The following is a 16,536-nucleotide window of genomic DNA, read 5'->3' as shown; positions in this document are numbered from 1 at the left end:
TTTAGGATACATGAGCAACAATGTGCAGTTCACCCCACCCACACACCCCCCCCCCCCTCCCCCCCCCCCCCACCCCCATGACAATGCTTTGACAGTTTTTGAGAACTTGGAATGATTATTTGCTTACAATTCAATATTGTCAGAGCTATTTAAATGTGGTTTTAGCATTCAGATGATTATTTTTCATTTGAGTGGTGTAAGAAAAAGATTGGCTGGGTAAAAGCCTTACCGGGTATTTGCTTTGTCTTTTCTTTTCTTTTGTGTGTGTTTGTGTGTGTGTGTGTGTGTGTGTGGAGAAAGTAAGCTCACTATAAATCTGTATTAAAGGGATGGTACAGTTTTGGTCGAGATGGGACTAAGGTTTCAATCGTTTGTTGTTGTTTTTTTATGGTGATTTTTGAGATAATGAGAACCTCTCTAAATATGAAAGAGTATAGAATTCTATTAAAAGAGGAATTCAAAGTTGATTTGATGAAAATATATTGTGAAATGGCCGAGATATTTAAAACAAAGCTATCCTAATAAAAGGTACATGTACGACCCACCTTCTTTAAGGATCGCTTTGTTTTACTTTGTTTTTGGATATCTCAGCCATTTCAGAACCAATTTCCTTCAAATAAATTTTGAATTCCTCTTAGAATTGTATGCTCCTTGACATTCATAAAGTTGTTTCTAAGTATCTTGCAAAAAGTTAAAGGCAGAATCCTCACCTCAACCAATACTATACCATCCCTTTAAGATGACGTTGTCTTGATTTCCCTTTCTTGCAGGTCACGTTCAATCTCACCTTTGAATGGTGGCCCTTCAGTGAACTCTTCACCTGGCCAGGCAGCTCCCTCTATGAGTGGTGGTTCCGATGGAACTTGGATAAATATGTGAGTATGAAAGCCGAACATTGGCCTGAAGATCATGCCTTTCTCTACTATGGCCAAAATTTAATTAAGTCATTTTGAATCGAGATTCATTGTTTAGATTAGTCCATGCACTTGAAGAAATGCAAGATATGTGTATCTTGCATGACAGCGTGTGTTCATTATTAGATGATTGTTTGCATATGGGCTGCAGCAAGGGCATTTACGCCATGAGAATATGCATCCTTACAAGCTAGACTTAAATGTACAATCTGGTCTTTATGCCCATTTCAGTGTTTTCATATTTTGTTAATGATATAAGGACTATAACTGATTTGATTGAGTATTAACCATCACCTCCCCCCCTCTTCCTCCCTCCTCTTTTTCATCTTCCTCCTCCTCCTCCTCTTCTTCCTCCTCAACTCCCCTTCCTCCTCCTCTTCCTCCTCCTCCTCCTCCTCCTCCTCCTCCTCTTCCCCCTCCTCTTCCTCCTCCTCCTCCTCCCCCTCCTCTTCCTCCTCCCCTTCCTCCTTCTCCTCCTCCTCCTCCTCCTCTTCCTCCTCCTCTTCCTCCTCCTCCTCCCCCTCCTCTTCCTCCTCCTCTTCCTCCTCCTCCTCCTCCTCGTCCCCCTCCTCTTCCTCCTCCCCCTCCTCCTTCTCCTGCTCCTCCTGCTCCTACTCCTCCTCCTCCTCCTCCTTCTCCTCCTCCTCCTCCTCTTCCTCCTCCTCTTCCTCCTCCTCTTCCTCCTCCTCTTCCTCCTCCTCTTCCTCCTCCTCTTCCTCCTCCTCTTCCTCCTCCTCTCCTCCTCTTCCTCTTCCTCCTCCTCAACTCCCCTTCCTCCTCCTCCTCCTCCTCCTCCTCCTCTTCCTCCTCCTCCTCTTCCTCCTCTTCCCCTCCTCTTCCTCCTCCTCTTCCTCCTTCTCCTGCTCCTCCTCCTCCTCCGTCTCCTCCTCCTGCTCCTCCTCTTCCTCCTCCTCTTCCTCCTCCTCCTCTTCCTCCTCCTCAACTCCCCTTCCTCCTCCTCCTCCTCTTCCTCCTCTTCCTCCTCCTCCTCCTCCTTCTGCTCCTCCTGCTCCTCCTCCTCCTCCTCCTCCTTCTCCTCCTCCTCCTCGTCCTCCCCCTCCTCCCCCTCGTCCTCCTCCTCTTCCTCCTCCTCTTCCTCCTCCTCTTCCTCCTCCTCCTCCTCTTCCTCCTCCTCTTCCTCCTCCTCCTCTTCCTCCTTCTCCTCCTCCTCCTCCTCCTCCCCCTCCTTCTCCTCCTCCTCCTCCTCCTCCCCCTCCTCTTCCTCCTCCCCCTCCTCCTTCTCCTGCTCCTCCTGCTCCTACTCCTCCTCCTCCCCCCTCCCCCCTTCCCCCTTCAATCCCAACATCTCCTCCCCCCCCCCCCAAAAAAAAAGGGGGCTATGGTTGACCTATTCTTTTTTTCTTGATTCCACAGATTGTTCCGTACGGGATGGTCTTTGCCTTTGGTCTTCTCTCCTCACGGTCCTTCAAGTGGTTGGATGACAGTCATGGTGGCGACCTGTTCTCTCCCTTTAAGAGCATCGTTATTCAACTCATCGCAGCAGCTGTGTTCTTTGTGAGTCTTCTTCCAATGAAAAAACACAAAAACAGAGTTTGTCGAAACATCATACATTTTTCATCCCTTTTTTGAAGGCCCTATTGATTGCCATGATTTCACTTTCACAGCAAAAGCAGTAAGAAATCCTACATTTGAAATGAAAAATGTGTATGACAAAAGGAATCATGATTCACTGAAGTTGTTAGGTGTAAAGGTCCATTACGTCAATGTCAAGTTAGCAAAAGTTATACTAAGGTAAAGTGGAACTCACATTACAGATCCCAATTGTTTTGTTTAAAGTTTGGCATGATTTCAGACTAGCAGGTATACCATTTATATCTTTTAAGACCTACCTTTCTTGCTGCAGTTGCAAGTAGCGCAATGACCAGAAGCAGTGGCGCATCTTGGCTGTAGGCCCAAGTTTAGATAGGGCAGTGTATTTGATATTTCAAGGAATTTTCAAGTATTTGATATTTTGACCTTTGTTTTTAACTCATGTTTTGCTTGGTTATTTGTATTGTTGTTGTTGTTGTTGTTGTTGTTGTTGTTGTTGTTGTTGTTGTTGTTGTTGTTGTTGTTGTTGTTGTTGTTGTTGTTGTTGTTGTTGGTGTTGTTGTTGGTGCTGCTGCTGCTGCTGCTGCTGCTGCTTGCTGTTGTTGTTGTTGCTGATTTTGTGTTCATTTTTTTGGTGACTGTAGAGTAGATTTGGTGGTTGTTGTTCTGGTTGTTTTTATGGCAGTGAGAACCAAATCCAGACTTGTGTTGCTATTAAGGCAGGACAGCCGCTTGCAAGTTGCAACACCATTTCATGAGCCGGTTTTCCAAGCTGTAGCAATTCTGCTCTAGCATGCCTGAATTGTTTGAAGCTCTCAATATCTGTATCGTTGCTCATTGGTTTCATCTTGCAGTTATCCAGTGTCCACTTCTACCGCTGCACCAGTAAGCCAGAGTGCAATAGAATTCACAGCTATACCAGCTTCATACCAGTAAGAATTCTTTCTTTGTTTCGCCTTCACATGATAATAGCCTTTCTCGCCAGACGTAAAGCTGTTAGTAAAGTTACACATGACTTTACGAATGACTGGAATATGAAGTGCCAATATGAGTGCCCCTTCTGTTTTCCTTCTGTTTAACAAAGTATGACTTTATGTCAATATTTCATCTACATTGGGGCAAAAATACACTTTCAACTGATAACGTGTGTTAACATGTAAGAATGATCAATTATCATCTGCAAATTTCAGCTTTAGCTTTTGAAATTAATAACGATTAGAAAACCCATTTGGCTTGCCATATTCAAGTCGTTTGGAAAGTCGTGCCCAACTTTAGGAACAGCTGTGTGAAACAGGGCCCAGTTTTTTGCTAGCTTGTGTTTGATATATTTCATGTAAACAAGGTAGAGGGAGTAATGGAGTTTCCTTGGTGAGAACCTCTTTTTTATTTAGAAAGAAATACGGAAAATGAGAAATTATGAGGTGTCAGTTGCAAATCTGCAAAAGGTTTTCAGACTCTGACAGGGGGTATTTGTGTACCATACAAAGGTACATGTGTGCTAGATTTCTTCTGTTTCAACATCCAACGACTTGACACCCAAAGCCAGTATTCTAGTGTCTCTTTTATTTAGGCCCTGCAATGCATGTAAATCTAACTTCAGTCCCCACCTGCACCACCACCCCCCCCCCCCAAAAAAAAGTGAATAATTAAGTAAACAAAAACATTTTAGAATAAGTAAACAAAAGAGAAAAAGCAGAACAGCTGTCCATTTATGAAGAAATCAAATTTTCTTATGGATACTACATATTGTTGTTTGTTACTTTTCACATCAATTTAACTTCTCAGGCTTCACTCATTACCCTCTTTGCCTTACCCCTCTCTTTCCTCTACCCCCTCCCCCCCCCCCCCCCCAAGAAAAAAAAGAATGAAAACCTTGTTTGTATTCACAAGTCCACTTCTTTCCTTCCATGTTGATTTTTCTCTTAATTTCCTTTGACATAGTTTTTCCAATACCAGTGTTCCCCATTGTTATTCACTTTTTCTTGCATCCCAACAGATTACTGCCTTCATAGTACTCAGAAATACAAGTGGATTCATGCGCCAGAGGTTCAGTGTCTTTGCCGCCTGGTTTGGGGATATTTCCTTGGAGGTAACTGCCGCGAGAGAATTTCCTCCACATAAGATTATCATGAATAAAGCTCACCTTTGACAGACTAACATACAATGTATATCTTTGAATTTGATGGGTACCTTTATCAGAATGTTTATTTTTGACAACTGGAAGATTTTGTGAGGTGTGCCTGACAAGAAACTAACAAATGCATTCAAAATTGAATTGAATGTAGCTTGTCATGAACTCTTCAAGGAAGAAAATTCACTCCCCCACCCAAAAAATATAAAGGAAAATTGCATACATTGGTATCTACACTGTAACATCAGCATGCAAATGAGGACTATGATGTCTGTTTATGGTGAGACTATTTTGTGATGATCTTTGAATAGTGTCAAGTAATTCTGCCCTCATAAGAATTAGACGTTGCTCAAGATCTATCAAGCATACTCTTGTCCTTATGGGTCATCTGAAACAAATGAAGTCTCATCTGTTGGAGAGATGCCGAAAGGTGTTGCTGTTTGTCTGGAGTTTGTGCACTCAGAAAAGTAAGCAAGGGCGTACTGTGCAAGAGATATTAAGTCACATGACCAGGATGACCTTTTTCTTGTGTATGCTAGTCTTCTCTCAAACTTTTATATGCAAATTTGTTTTCTAAAATTGTGGGTTTTTGCAGTTGCTTTCACATCATAGGTATTCAGTTGATTTCATTAGTGTGTACTTCAAAGCTAACCTTCTGCTCCCCCCTATCCCTCACCATTTGCTTGTGTTTATTCTGCAGCTGTTCATCGCGCAATATCACATCTGGCTGGCGACGGACACCAAGAACCTTCTCGTCCTCGTACCGGGCTTCCCCCACCTCAACCTCCTCGTCACCTCCTTCATCTTCCTCTGCGTCGCCATCGAGCTCAAGGACCTCACAGGGGTGCTGACAGCCATGGCGATCCCCGGCGACGCCTGGAAACTCTACCCCCGCCTCCTCGTCTTTCTCCTCCTCCTCTCTTCCCTCCTCATCTACTCCGCCTACCTGAGATGAGGCAGAGATGGTTATCATCTTCTGAAAAATGGTCTTTGTCTCATCTGAAAAACGATCTTCGTTTCATCTTCTGAAGACGGTGTTGTTCTTGTGCGTAGTACAGATACAGCACAATGATTATATTCAGACAATTAGTGTTTAGTTTATGTTTGCGATGTAGTTAGTCAACTCTTTGCTTCCCGACTCAATTTTGTTTTCCAAATCTCTGCAACTCTTCCTCTTCACTATTGACATTTCCAGAATAATGTCCCAGTGTGAACGCAGCACTGGTATATAATGGAGAGAACTTGAAGGAACCGTTCCATTTCTCCTTCCCGAACCAGCCAGAATTACGTGAGCTCCTTTATTGCTTCTTGTACACAGATGATGCCATCGTGAAAAATAAGAGTTGACTGAAATACGCAAGGCATCATTGAGTGGGCTGTGTACAACATAAGATGTCTTTCAGAGCACGTTTTGCATATCTTGTGTTTGTTCAGGTTTTTTTTTTTTTTTTCAGTCATGTTAGATCATGTTTCTTCTCTGATTTTCTTGAGTGAAACATCTCTTTAAATTCCCTACCCAGGGTTGTGATACCCTTTCCTGAAAATGGTGTGTCGTGCAATACCGAAAAGAATGGTAACGTGATAAACAGAAATGAACAAGATTTGTGCATGATGTCATGACATCAGGATCACATGACCGAGATGCCAATTTGAGGCCCCCCACGCGAGGTGATTCGCTAAAGATCCACATCGTCCTACTTTCTCATTCAGTGCTGGTTTTGCGTAAGTTCAATACTTATATCAAGACAACATTATGTATTAATAGCTTCAATACTTCTATCACTATTATCGATCTAATATATTGTATATGCTCAACATTAGCAGTGGCCTAATATAGCCCAGGGCCACTAAAAATTGATGTCTAGCCACCAAACTTCCAAAATGATTATCTTTTGGTGACCTGATCGTTCAACTTAGATTCAAAATGAACTGTTATGTTTCATCTTATTTTGGGCCTCCAAAATGTCAAATTTAAGATCTTAAGATTTTAAAAGATTTTATCTATTTAAAATTTTAGTAGCTCAAACAGGCCACCAGAGAGAAAAAAAAAAGAAAGTGAATGTTTGAGCCCTGTATCTCAAGCCATCAAGCAGAGTGCAGCAGACATATTGAGGAAAAGACACTTACTGAAAAAAAAGGTGCATCACAGTGTTCCAGTTAATGTTCAGTCACACGCCCCAAATCTCTAGAAATTCATTTGAAATACATATACCAGTACGTAAGAATACAGTATATGTGACCCTGCATCACAAAACCAACAAAAAAGTTGCCAGTCATGGATTTTTACTTAAGGGCGGATTCTAAAAGAGCAGACTTTAAAGCTTTAAAATGATGGAAAAAAACAACAACAACAAACACATTTCAAATGGACTCTCCTCACCTATCAAAATATTGGAAAGAAAGCACACACTCTGGAAAAGTGTAAACTTACATGTAGTGTAAGTGTAAAGTGTAAACTTACGTGTACGCAGAGTGCAGTATAAGATCTTACTGCTTACTTATAAGGCTCTCCATAACTTGTCTCCTGGCTACGTGTCTGCACTTATCAGTGTACGTCAGCGACGACCAGGACTACGTTGTACTGGCCTAGCTGACTCTCCATGTTCCCAGTACCCGCCTAAAGATGTATGGGGATAGAGCCTTCTCTTCTGTTGCACCACGTCTGTGGAACTCTCTACCAGTCCATCTTCGGAATTGCAACAGCCTCGATACCTTCAAGTCTGAACTGAAGACTTATCTTTTCCAGCAACTTTGTGGATGATGTGTGACACTTTGTGGGAGCTGGGCGCCTTTGAATGTTTCAACAGATAAATGGCGCTATATAAATGCTGTTTCATCATCATCATCATCAAAAGATGCTCTGAAGTACAGGGGTCTATTCAAGCACTTAATCTTCACCAAACTGTGCTAGCTGTGCAATGAATGGGACAAAAAACAGGATGTAAACCACTGGAGCAACAATAATGAAGGGATTATTGAATTAAGCTGAAATTTAGCATGCTCTATTTATACATTTTGTCCATGATCAATGCCAAATTTCAAAGTAGTAGCATTATCCTTACAAAAGTTATTAGCGTTGAAATTGAAGAGTGTGAAAAGGATTTTCAAGAAATGAAAAGGGGCATACTTTATCTCACTGCTTTATCAAAAACTGCTGCAAATACACTTTCCCATTCATTTTATGATACCAAACTTAGTAAGAATGTAGAATAAGAGTAGCTCCTTCAGGAAATATGAAAAACTCAAGATTGACTTGGGTGACCTGCTCCACCTTTTTTGAGTCCTCACGTAAAATCAAGGGATGTGACTTTTTGTTGGTTTTATGATGCACAGTCACATTTGGTTTCTTGCATTGTAGGTTGATTGCCAACATATTTATGCAGCCCAATTCTCTGAAAGATGGTCTGCAATCAGAGCCATATCTTTTCCCATTCATCACCTAGTCACCCTTGTGTGGGTCCTCCACAGGCCATATTTCTTGCCTTATCTCACTCAAATTCTTATTAAGGACGTGTACTGTGGAGAAAATCTGAACTGCAAATTATATTTGGTGACAGCGCCCTCATTGTTCTGATGTTGAGATCCCAGACAAATAATGCCATTGATGTTCCATCTCCTTAACAGAATAGAGGCGTGACACGTTGCACTGCATTGCCCCAAACGTTTCTATTATTTTTTTGTATAAATGTCAAAGTTAAATTGTTTACATTTTTGCCATACATAGTACTTGTAATACATTTATGTGTGAGATTTCTTTTTTTAAGATTATGGCTACATTATGTTAGATGTATGAGGGGTTTTGAATGGTGCGAAGAGTGTGGCATAATAGCCAATTTATGCCAATCAGCAACCGTTTTTGATAAAAATGAGTAGGAGTACCAATGCTGTCATAGTGCCACTTATATTTGCAGAAGATATTTATTGTAATGTCAACGATATAGCTTTTTCTCTAGAAATCTATTCTATAATGTATTAGCGTGTACATTTGATAAATTTTTACCATAGATTCTATTTGTAGATAAGTCGTAACTAATGATGCTCTGATGTGTAATGTGCTGATGTTTACAAAGGCGAGACACGTGGCGACATGTCTTTCATTAAAGTGCAGAGAGCATCTGTTACTTTGACAAACGATACCAAAAACTGGATTTATCAATGTAACATGAGGTAAAACTGAAAGTTTTTACATTGCTCATCTTGTGTGAGTACTTGACAAGATATTGGTATCTGACAAGACAGCACAACTTAATGCGAGTGAGTTTGATGTTGGAGTTAACTGGACATAAATTTTTGTACCTGGATGTATAATTATGTAGCTCAATCTGTAACCTGTTGCTGGGAAGTTGTATCGCATTCAGACGCAAAGTTTTTGGCAACAGGGCACTGGTGCAAGTCCCCACTTTGATGTGCAGGTCCACTCGAAATTTAAGTTGGTTTAATGGAATGAAATGGAATGAGACAAACAAGTGGGCAGAAGTTTTATCGAAGTCAAACTAAGACAAGCAAGCTATGGAATTCTTATTTTTAAGCATTGGAAAAGTTCTCCACAAAACAGCAATATTAGGAGCAACCACACACATGTTGACAAATAAATAATGCTATTTATGTCACAAAGTTTCCTGTTGACCGTTACAAATATTTTCACCTAATTTTCTCTCTCCCCTCACTCTCTCTTTTAAATGTGAAATTTATAAGAGTAATTTGTACAGTGTACATCAAGTCATTACAGTCTCATTAAAATACCGTAGTGTCGGTGACTTGGGGGGGGGGGAGATGGGGTTGAAGTTCCTAAAATTGTAGACCAAAACAGTACTCCTTTAATGTGTGTTGATGTGTACGAATCAGTGGATGGGGGTAAACATCACTGCCTGTAAAAATTTGCATGCGCCATTGCGACAAGTGTCACTATTTTGTGAAGACACAATGAACTTAGCAAGATTCCATATCAGTCTCGTTTCTTGTCCGATTTTGATGAAACTTCATCCATTCCTTTTTTTTTTTCTTTGTCTGCATTTCATCTCCGTTTGGTAGAGTGGATTTGAGCATCTTGTAGAATTAGGCGTGAAGTGAGAATTGGAGAATTAAAAAATGCACCAAGCTGGCCGGAGCGAAGCAACAGCGCGCCTCATTCTGAAGGGAATTTTTCTCCCAATTTTCCCAGAAATGCCTTATACAGTTGCCAAAAGTGGTAGTACATGTATATCTGTAAAATGGAAGTGGATTTTAAAAAAAGCCATACCTATTTTCTGTACAGAGAAGAAAAGGTATTCTTTGATAATGATAGCGATATTCAAGAAAATTGAAAAGTTTTCACAAAGTAAGATATGTCTGTGCTCCTTATATGTATATAATGTTGCAGTCCAACTTCTGGGCCAATTGTGTGTGTGTGTGTGTGTGTGTGTGTGACTACTGTGTGTGTATTTTGACAATCATGTATGTAAATAGGTAAATTAGAGAAATTGGGTGTGATCAAAACCCAACTTGAATGAACTTTGAAGTAATATTACCTAGCCGGTAGAAAGCCTGATGTAATTATGGCTGGAGTTGGCATGGTATTCTATGCCCTGAAGTGGCAGACTAGCTAGAATGCACCCCAGGGTGTGTAGTGGGGGCTGCGATGGTGCATGATTGGGCCCAGTGACTGGAGTAACGTACATGTTTTGAATCACGAGTGCGCTACGATAAGGTGGAAAAGTAACACAGACTTTCCAATCATTCTGACTGTAAAATAGGGATGATTTGGTTCAGAAGTAGGAAAGAAAGTGCAGTTCACATACGTACATTTAGGAGTGTGTAGAAAAATTATCGAGAAAATATGAAACTCCTCGTGAAACAAGAGCTGAGAATGGTCAAAATTCAGATTCTTTCCTCCAAATTCAGAATGGTTGGGAGGTCTGGGCAATATAAAGCCAGTGCTATATGGGATCAGAAAGTTTACTCAAATATATGTGAGGATTGAGTGAATGCAGTGATATTAGTGAGAACACATCTGTGAAAGTTTGAGGAAAGTCGGACAATTCGTTCAAAGTTATGAATTTTTAGCCATCGCTGGATGAGAAGACTACAATATACTAGAATGTGTGATATTGCATATTTACGACAGAGAAAATGTAAAGAGAATTCCACAAAATTCCTCAACTTCTTAATGACACATGTTACGGCTAATATTGTTTTCCCTGCTTTCTGAAAGAGATAAGTGAATTGCTCTTTCATTTTGCTTGAAATATGAGAATGTTGTATGTTGAATTCTGTTTATACATGTATCTTATCTATATATCGTTGTCCTGGGGGGCGTTTCATCAACGAGTTCGTCGGAGATTTCACCGACAAATTTGCTATCAGCCAATCAGACCAAGGATTTCATTAGCTTTTAACAGTTGTCAGTGTAAATTCTTGCGTCTGATTGGCTGATAGCAAATTCGTCGGTGAAAACCTCCGACGAACTCGTTGATGAAACGCCCCCCTGAAGTGACATCACAAACTTGTAGTGTCCTCATCCAGCAATGGCGGCACTGAGCTTTATAAATAAATTCTTAATTTATGAACGGATTGTCCGTCAAACTTTCATTGATGTGTTCTACTAATATCGCTGCATTTACTCACTGCACACAGATATTTGGGTGAACTAGCCCTTTACATACTGCATGCTTTGAACCGCCGAAATATAGTTCCTAATACATATATATCAGATCTCATATATTTATCAGAGTTTGTTATTCTTTTTTTAATACATATGACTGGATATCAATACATGATTAAGCTTCATGCCTGTCACAAAGTGACAGATGGGTGCTGTAAAATAAGTCAAAATTTATTTGGGAATTGGTGGCATAATTTTATTTGCCAAGACCCAACTTGTGCTGTGGTGGTATTTCATTTGTGGTTTTTATGAATTGTTATCCTTTGCTGAAATTTGTCTTGAGGAAAATTATCTGTCATGTGTACATCTCTGCATAGAAAAATAGTGGAATGTGTTAAAGCCAAATCTAGCCAATCTTTCTTGATATGCCGGACTTCCCGTAGTTGTGTTTATCTTCACAAGTCAGTGTGCCATTTAGTCTCTGAAATACAATTTATTTGAATTGCCAGGCTCCGCTTCTATCGATGCGTTTAATTCCATTTCAATGTTTTCATTGTTGCTTGAAAGAACGAAGTTTTTGTTGCTCCCATGCAAGATAAAAACTAACACCCCAACTTCTCATGAATGTGCTGTAAAACTTGTGATGCGCCAGTATGCGAGATGTTACATCACAATGAAGTCAGAAACGATCACACTGAATTTACTTTTTTAGCTCATCAGTTGTTTGTTGTGTTTATCCTGTGGAATGTGTGCATTCCAGAAGAAACGTGCCTTGTCCGAGCACGACTGCTGTTACAGCAAAGACATTACCTTGATGAAATAAATGGGTGTGAACAGATGTTCATGTTTTAGTACGCCAAATGAGCATCTACACATTGCTTCATTCTGATTACCGTTATTTCCCTCTTCTCTCTCTCTCTCCCCCCCTCTCTCTCTCTAATTCTATCTTTATCCCATAAGCCAGTTTGTAGTTAGCTCATTTTGATTACCGTTATGTCCCTCTTCTCTCTCTCCCTCTCTCTCTCTCTCTAATTCTATCTTTATCCCATAAGCCAGTTCGTAGTTAGCTCATGTGCACATTATGTACAAATTCTCTGATTTTTTTTTTTCTTTAATAGCAAACTTCTTCCAGTAATATTGCCAAGTACCAGGCTTGCTGTCAGGGGATGTGCTGGTAAGCTTTATTTGTAAGGATTATACAAGAATATGGTTGCAATCATTATATCGCAAATGCTTATCTCATGGAATATTTAAACCAGTGTGCCTGTTGGTACAAATGACCCTTTTCTGCTCAGAAGGAAAATGGACTACAAACTGACTTATTTGTTCATGTCTGTCTGTATGTTGTATCTACACTGTACTGTATCTCAAGTTAGTGCATTAGTGATTACTGGGGTACAGTACTTGGAACCTCATTATTATGAGATCAGATAAAACAAAACCCTCTTTATAATAACAAAGCAATTTTGTAGATCCAGTTTCTTTACATTTTTTTTTTTTGTATTTGTATCCTGCTTCAGTGATAAACCAAATATAACGAGGCCACAGTCGTGGTTTACTTTTTAGGACCTCATTTAAGACAAGGTTCCCCAGGGCCTGTATGCACGTTAAGCACAAATTCAAATTCAATGTCTTGATTTTGATATCATTGAGAGAACAAACTATTCCCCCCCCCCCCCCAACTTAATATTTATCCCCCTGGGTTTAATCCTCTGCATGATACCACACAATCCTGTGCACTTGAGTCATGTAATCATGCAAGACCAGTGCAGTCACAGACTGTTGTGAGAGATAAATAAAAGGGCACACCAAGTTAAACTCCTCATACGCAAATACATCGCTCAAATGGAAAATAATACTGTAACACAATGATGAACAGACACACACAAAAAAGGGCAATTGTATACACAATGAATTTGCACTATTTATTCTACCGAAAACATACAAGCCACAAGTGCAACATATGTGTACAAAGAGCTAAAACTAGTACGAAAACACAAGAAAACATAAACGGGACTGTTCCAAATTGCAAGTACTGAAGGGCGAGTTTCTGCAAGAAAATGTGTTGAAGTGTGAATCACGGCATGTGTCATAGTACTTCTATTACGTTCATCATGAGTGTTATCTAATTGCTTCATTCCTGATGATTTACAGTGATACGCTTCAAAACTCATTATTCTTTAGAGTAAGAAATTACATTGTATTCCATTGGCAACGTTCAAATTTTAATGTACCATTGACCTCTGACTCACACAACCTCATTAAAATATTTAACTTAAAATCTGATTAACAGTCTTGATATCCTAACAAACTCAACATTTGACATACACATTAAAAATAACATTTGACATTGTTTTATTTTTCTTACCCTTGAATACCTGTGCAATAAAAGCTAAAAATATCTACAAGCAGACATTAACCACATAGGTAAATACAGTAGTGTAATGAATTTATTTTACAATGAATACAAAACGGAAAAAAACAAAAAACGAGTAGCACTAATACTGATGTTCCCAATAATACATCACTATAAAACAGTATCATGAAACATTCATCAACCGTATATTGAGTAAAAGCGAATTTCATCAGTTAGAATACATCTAAATCAAGTTGAGCCACACTGTTTTAGCATCCCTCGAGATTATAAAAATATTTTCTTTTTCTCCTTCAGAAGGAAACTGAATGGCTAGGGAAGGAGGAAGAAAGGTTTTCTCAAATCTGGTGGTTTCTTGACTCTCTCATGAAGCGGATAAGAAGAGATGGTAGTTGTCCATCTCGTGATACAAATTCTACATATGTACAGAATTTTCAACTGATCCTCTGCATAATTTTAGACTCTTTAAATCTCTTTTAACAACATCAAAACAATTATGGAGAGGAAGGAATCCCAAAGACGCCTCAAAGCTCGTGGAAAGAAAAGGTCAAAATGGGAAGCTCACACCACTCGCAATACTGCGCACAAAAAAAAAAAAAAAAAAAAAATGCAAGAACTTGTTTCGAAGACTACACAGGAGCTGGCAATTCTGCCAACATCACCCAAAAAGAAAGAAAGAAAGAAAGAAAGAAAAAAAAAAAAAAACAGAACTGAAATCGACTGCTGCAAATTTCATTTCGAATTGAACAAATACCACAATTGCTCTGATGCAGAATGCTCAAACTTCTGGCGTATCGGCTATTTCTGGCTTATTCATGCCGCCTCGCACATTCAGCTTCATAACAACTTCAACCTCGTACAAATATACATTGGGTAGAAATCCACACATATGATACTGTACATTTATATATCCCTATTTGAGGAAAAAAAAAATAACAGAAAGCAAACGAACCCCAATAAGTATGTATGTTGAGTCAATATGCATTGGTGGAAATGATTTCAAGAGTGACTCTGAGAAAATTCCCAGCAAGAAATGAATGCTTTAATAGTAAAATACCAAAAGTAACTTGCTGATCCCACGTTCGAGTGAAACGAATGGATACAGTGCTGGCAGTTGTCAAACGAAAGTAACAATGAATACCACTGGAACATCAGAAATTTTAAAGTGACCATTGAATACTTGACTGCACCCAGTAAATGTTGGAGAGAGAAAAAAATGAATTAAACTCACATTTGCATCACTTAATTACACTGATATCTTTCTTGCATGGCATCTCATTCTTGAGCTTTTTTTTTGTGCTTTTTTTAAAAGAATTTTGTCTTTCATTCAGATATTCACAGGAGTAAATACATATTTACAATTCATGATAAATACAATGACTACTCGCTCTTTCCTACTTTTTAAATTTCCTCCACACAGTAGAAATACTGGTAACCTTGACTGCTGTTTGGAAAAGCTAACTTTTACGCTCTGAAACACTATTTGCTATTTGTACCCTGGGACAAGATATATTCAGAATCTCTCCCATTCGCAATCATCAATCATGAATATCAAATTCAAGCAAACATTATGAACACAGTTTAGAAAGTTTACAGTTTGTACACATGAATACAAAAAAATAAAGAAAAAGAAAAGTGTGCAGCCCTCTGACAATGTATGAGAAACACAATGAGGGAATATCCAAGTGAATCCTGCAATTTTCCCTTTAATCCTCTTGCCGCCCAGCAATACAGATGTTGAGAAACATTTAATGCATGAAAGGAGTCGCCAGGTTGGGAGAAAGCTCCAAAACTTTCTGCAAGACCACTAAGACAAGCATCGAGGGACGCTTTTCAGTCGTCTTGTAGCAGAAGCCCAGGAAACTTTTCAGGTCACTCTGGCAAACTGTTTCACAGATTGCAAAGGATGGGGTTGGGGGCAGTGTTGAGATTGGTGTCATATTATTTCTGGTCTACACTATTCTGGATTGAACAATGTTCTTTCAAATGTTGTGTTTCATGGACAAACTTTATTCTTTGGCTTAGTATTGCTATCATTGTACATGCAAATATCCTGAGAAAAAAAGAACTCCGGCCAACACAGCTGACTCCAAAATGGCTATTGAAAAATTCATCATTTTGCAACACTTGTACACGCCTTCAACAATTTTTCTTCAAGATCAGACAACTCCTAATTAATTCGAATTAAATTTTGGAGTACTTTAAGGAGTACTAACTTAAGGGCAGTGTGCTACTTATTAATGAATACAGGAAAATAGTGCACCTAGCTCTCATAATGAAATAATAGAATTCATTACTCTAACTGTTGCTTAGTACTGAAATATTCAACTACATGAAACCATACACAATATGTTTTTGCTCAATTTTTTTTTCCTTCCTTACTTTTTTTTTTTCTTAGAAGAAAAACATGGCCTGGTAAAAAGAAAACGTACATTTTGTGAGTAGTCACTGGCAAGGCAGTTTGAAAACATTGGTGTCAAGAATACAAGTAATTCGGCAGCTCGGGAGGAGGCATAAAAACTGATCAAAGAGATCGGCAATGCTAAAACATCAAATGGCCCATGGCAAGGTACAATGTAACTCTAGTACTGGCAGTGCTCTGCCAAAAAGTAAGAATGTTAAAAAAACAAATCATGGAACCACCGTGGGAAAGAATGAAATCTCAGTTTCTTCTGACACGTTTCATGTCCTACTTTCTCTACTGTCCTGTTTTGTTTTTTGTTTTTCTTTTCTGCATTGTAGGCTGTAAAATCATTCTTTGCTTTAAAGATCAAATTTACTGTTCAACATTGTAGGCAGTAAAATCATTCTTTACCTTAAAGATCAAATTTACAATCTCTCACAAATAGAAACTATGTTAAAACTCGCCTTATGAAGGCGGCAATTGTAACACTGCATTTGATTCAAATTCGCCCCGGCTATCATGAGGACACCTTCCAAAGCCTACACTAAAATGTTCATGAAAAAAAAAAAAATAAAAGAGAGC

General features: G+C 39.2%; 1 protein-coding gene across 1 annotated transcript in view; it reads left to right on the top strand.

Moving 5' to 3' along the window:
- The window catches only part of LOC140245139 (N-acetylneuraminate (7)9-O-acetyltransferase-like), a 60,814-nt gene extending 55,263 nt beyond the window's left edge, over positions 1-5,551 (top strand). The window contains exons 17-21 of the mRNA XM_072324738.1: positions 771-875; positions 2,289-2,429; positions 3,320-3,397; positions 4,462-4,554; positions 5,297-5,551. Coding sequence (XP_072180839.1) covers positions 771-875; positions 2,289-2,429; positions 3,320-3,397; positions 4,462-4,554; positions 5,297-5,551 — 672 coding nt within the window. The remainder of the gene's footprint in view (positions 1-770; positions 876-2,288; positions 2,430-3,319; positions 3,398-4,461; positions 4,555-5,296) is intronic.
- The last annotated feature ends 10,985 nt before the right edge of the window (positions 5,552-16,536 follow it).

This window comes from Diadema setosum, chromosome 22 (assembly GCF_964275005.1).
Source record: "Diadema setosum chromosome 22, eeDiaSeto1, whole genome shotgun sequence".
NCBI lineage: Eukaryota > Metazoa > Echinodermata > Echinoidea > Diadematoida > Diadematidae > Diadema > Diadema setosum.
Note: the sequence above shows the minus strand (reverse complement) of the source record. Positions and strands in the feature narration are given on the sequence as shown.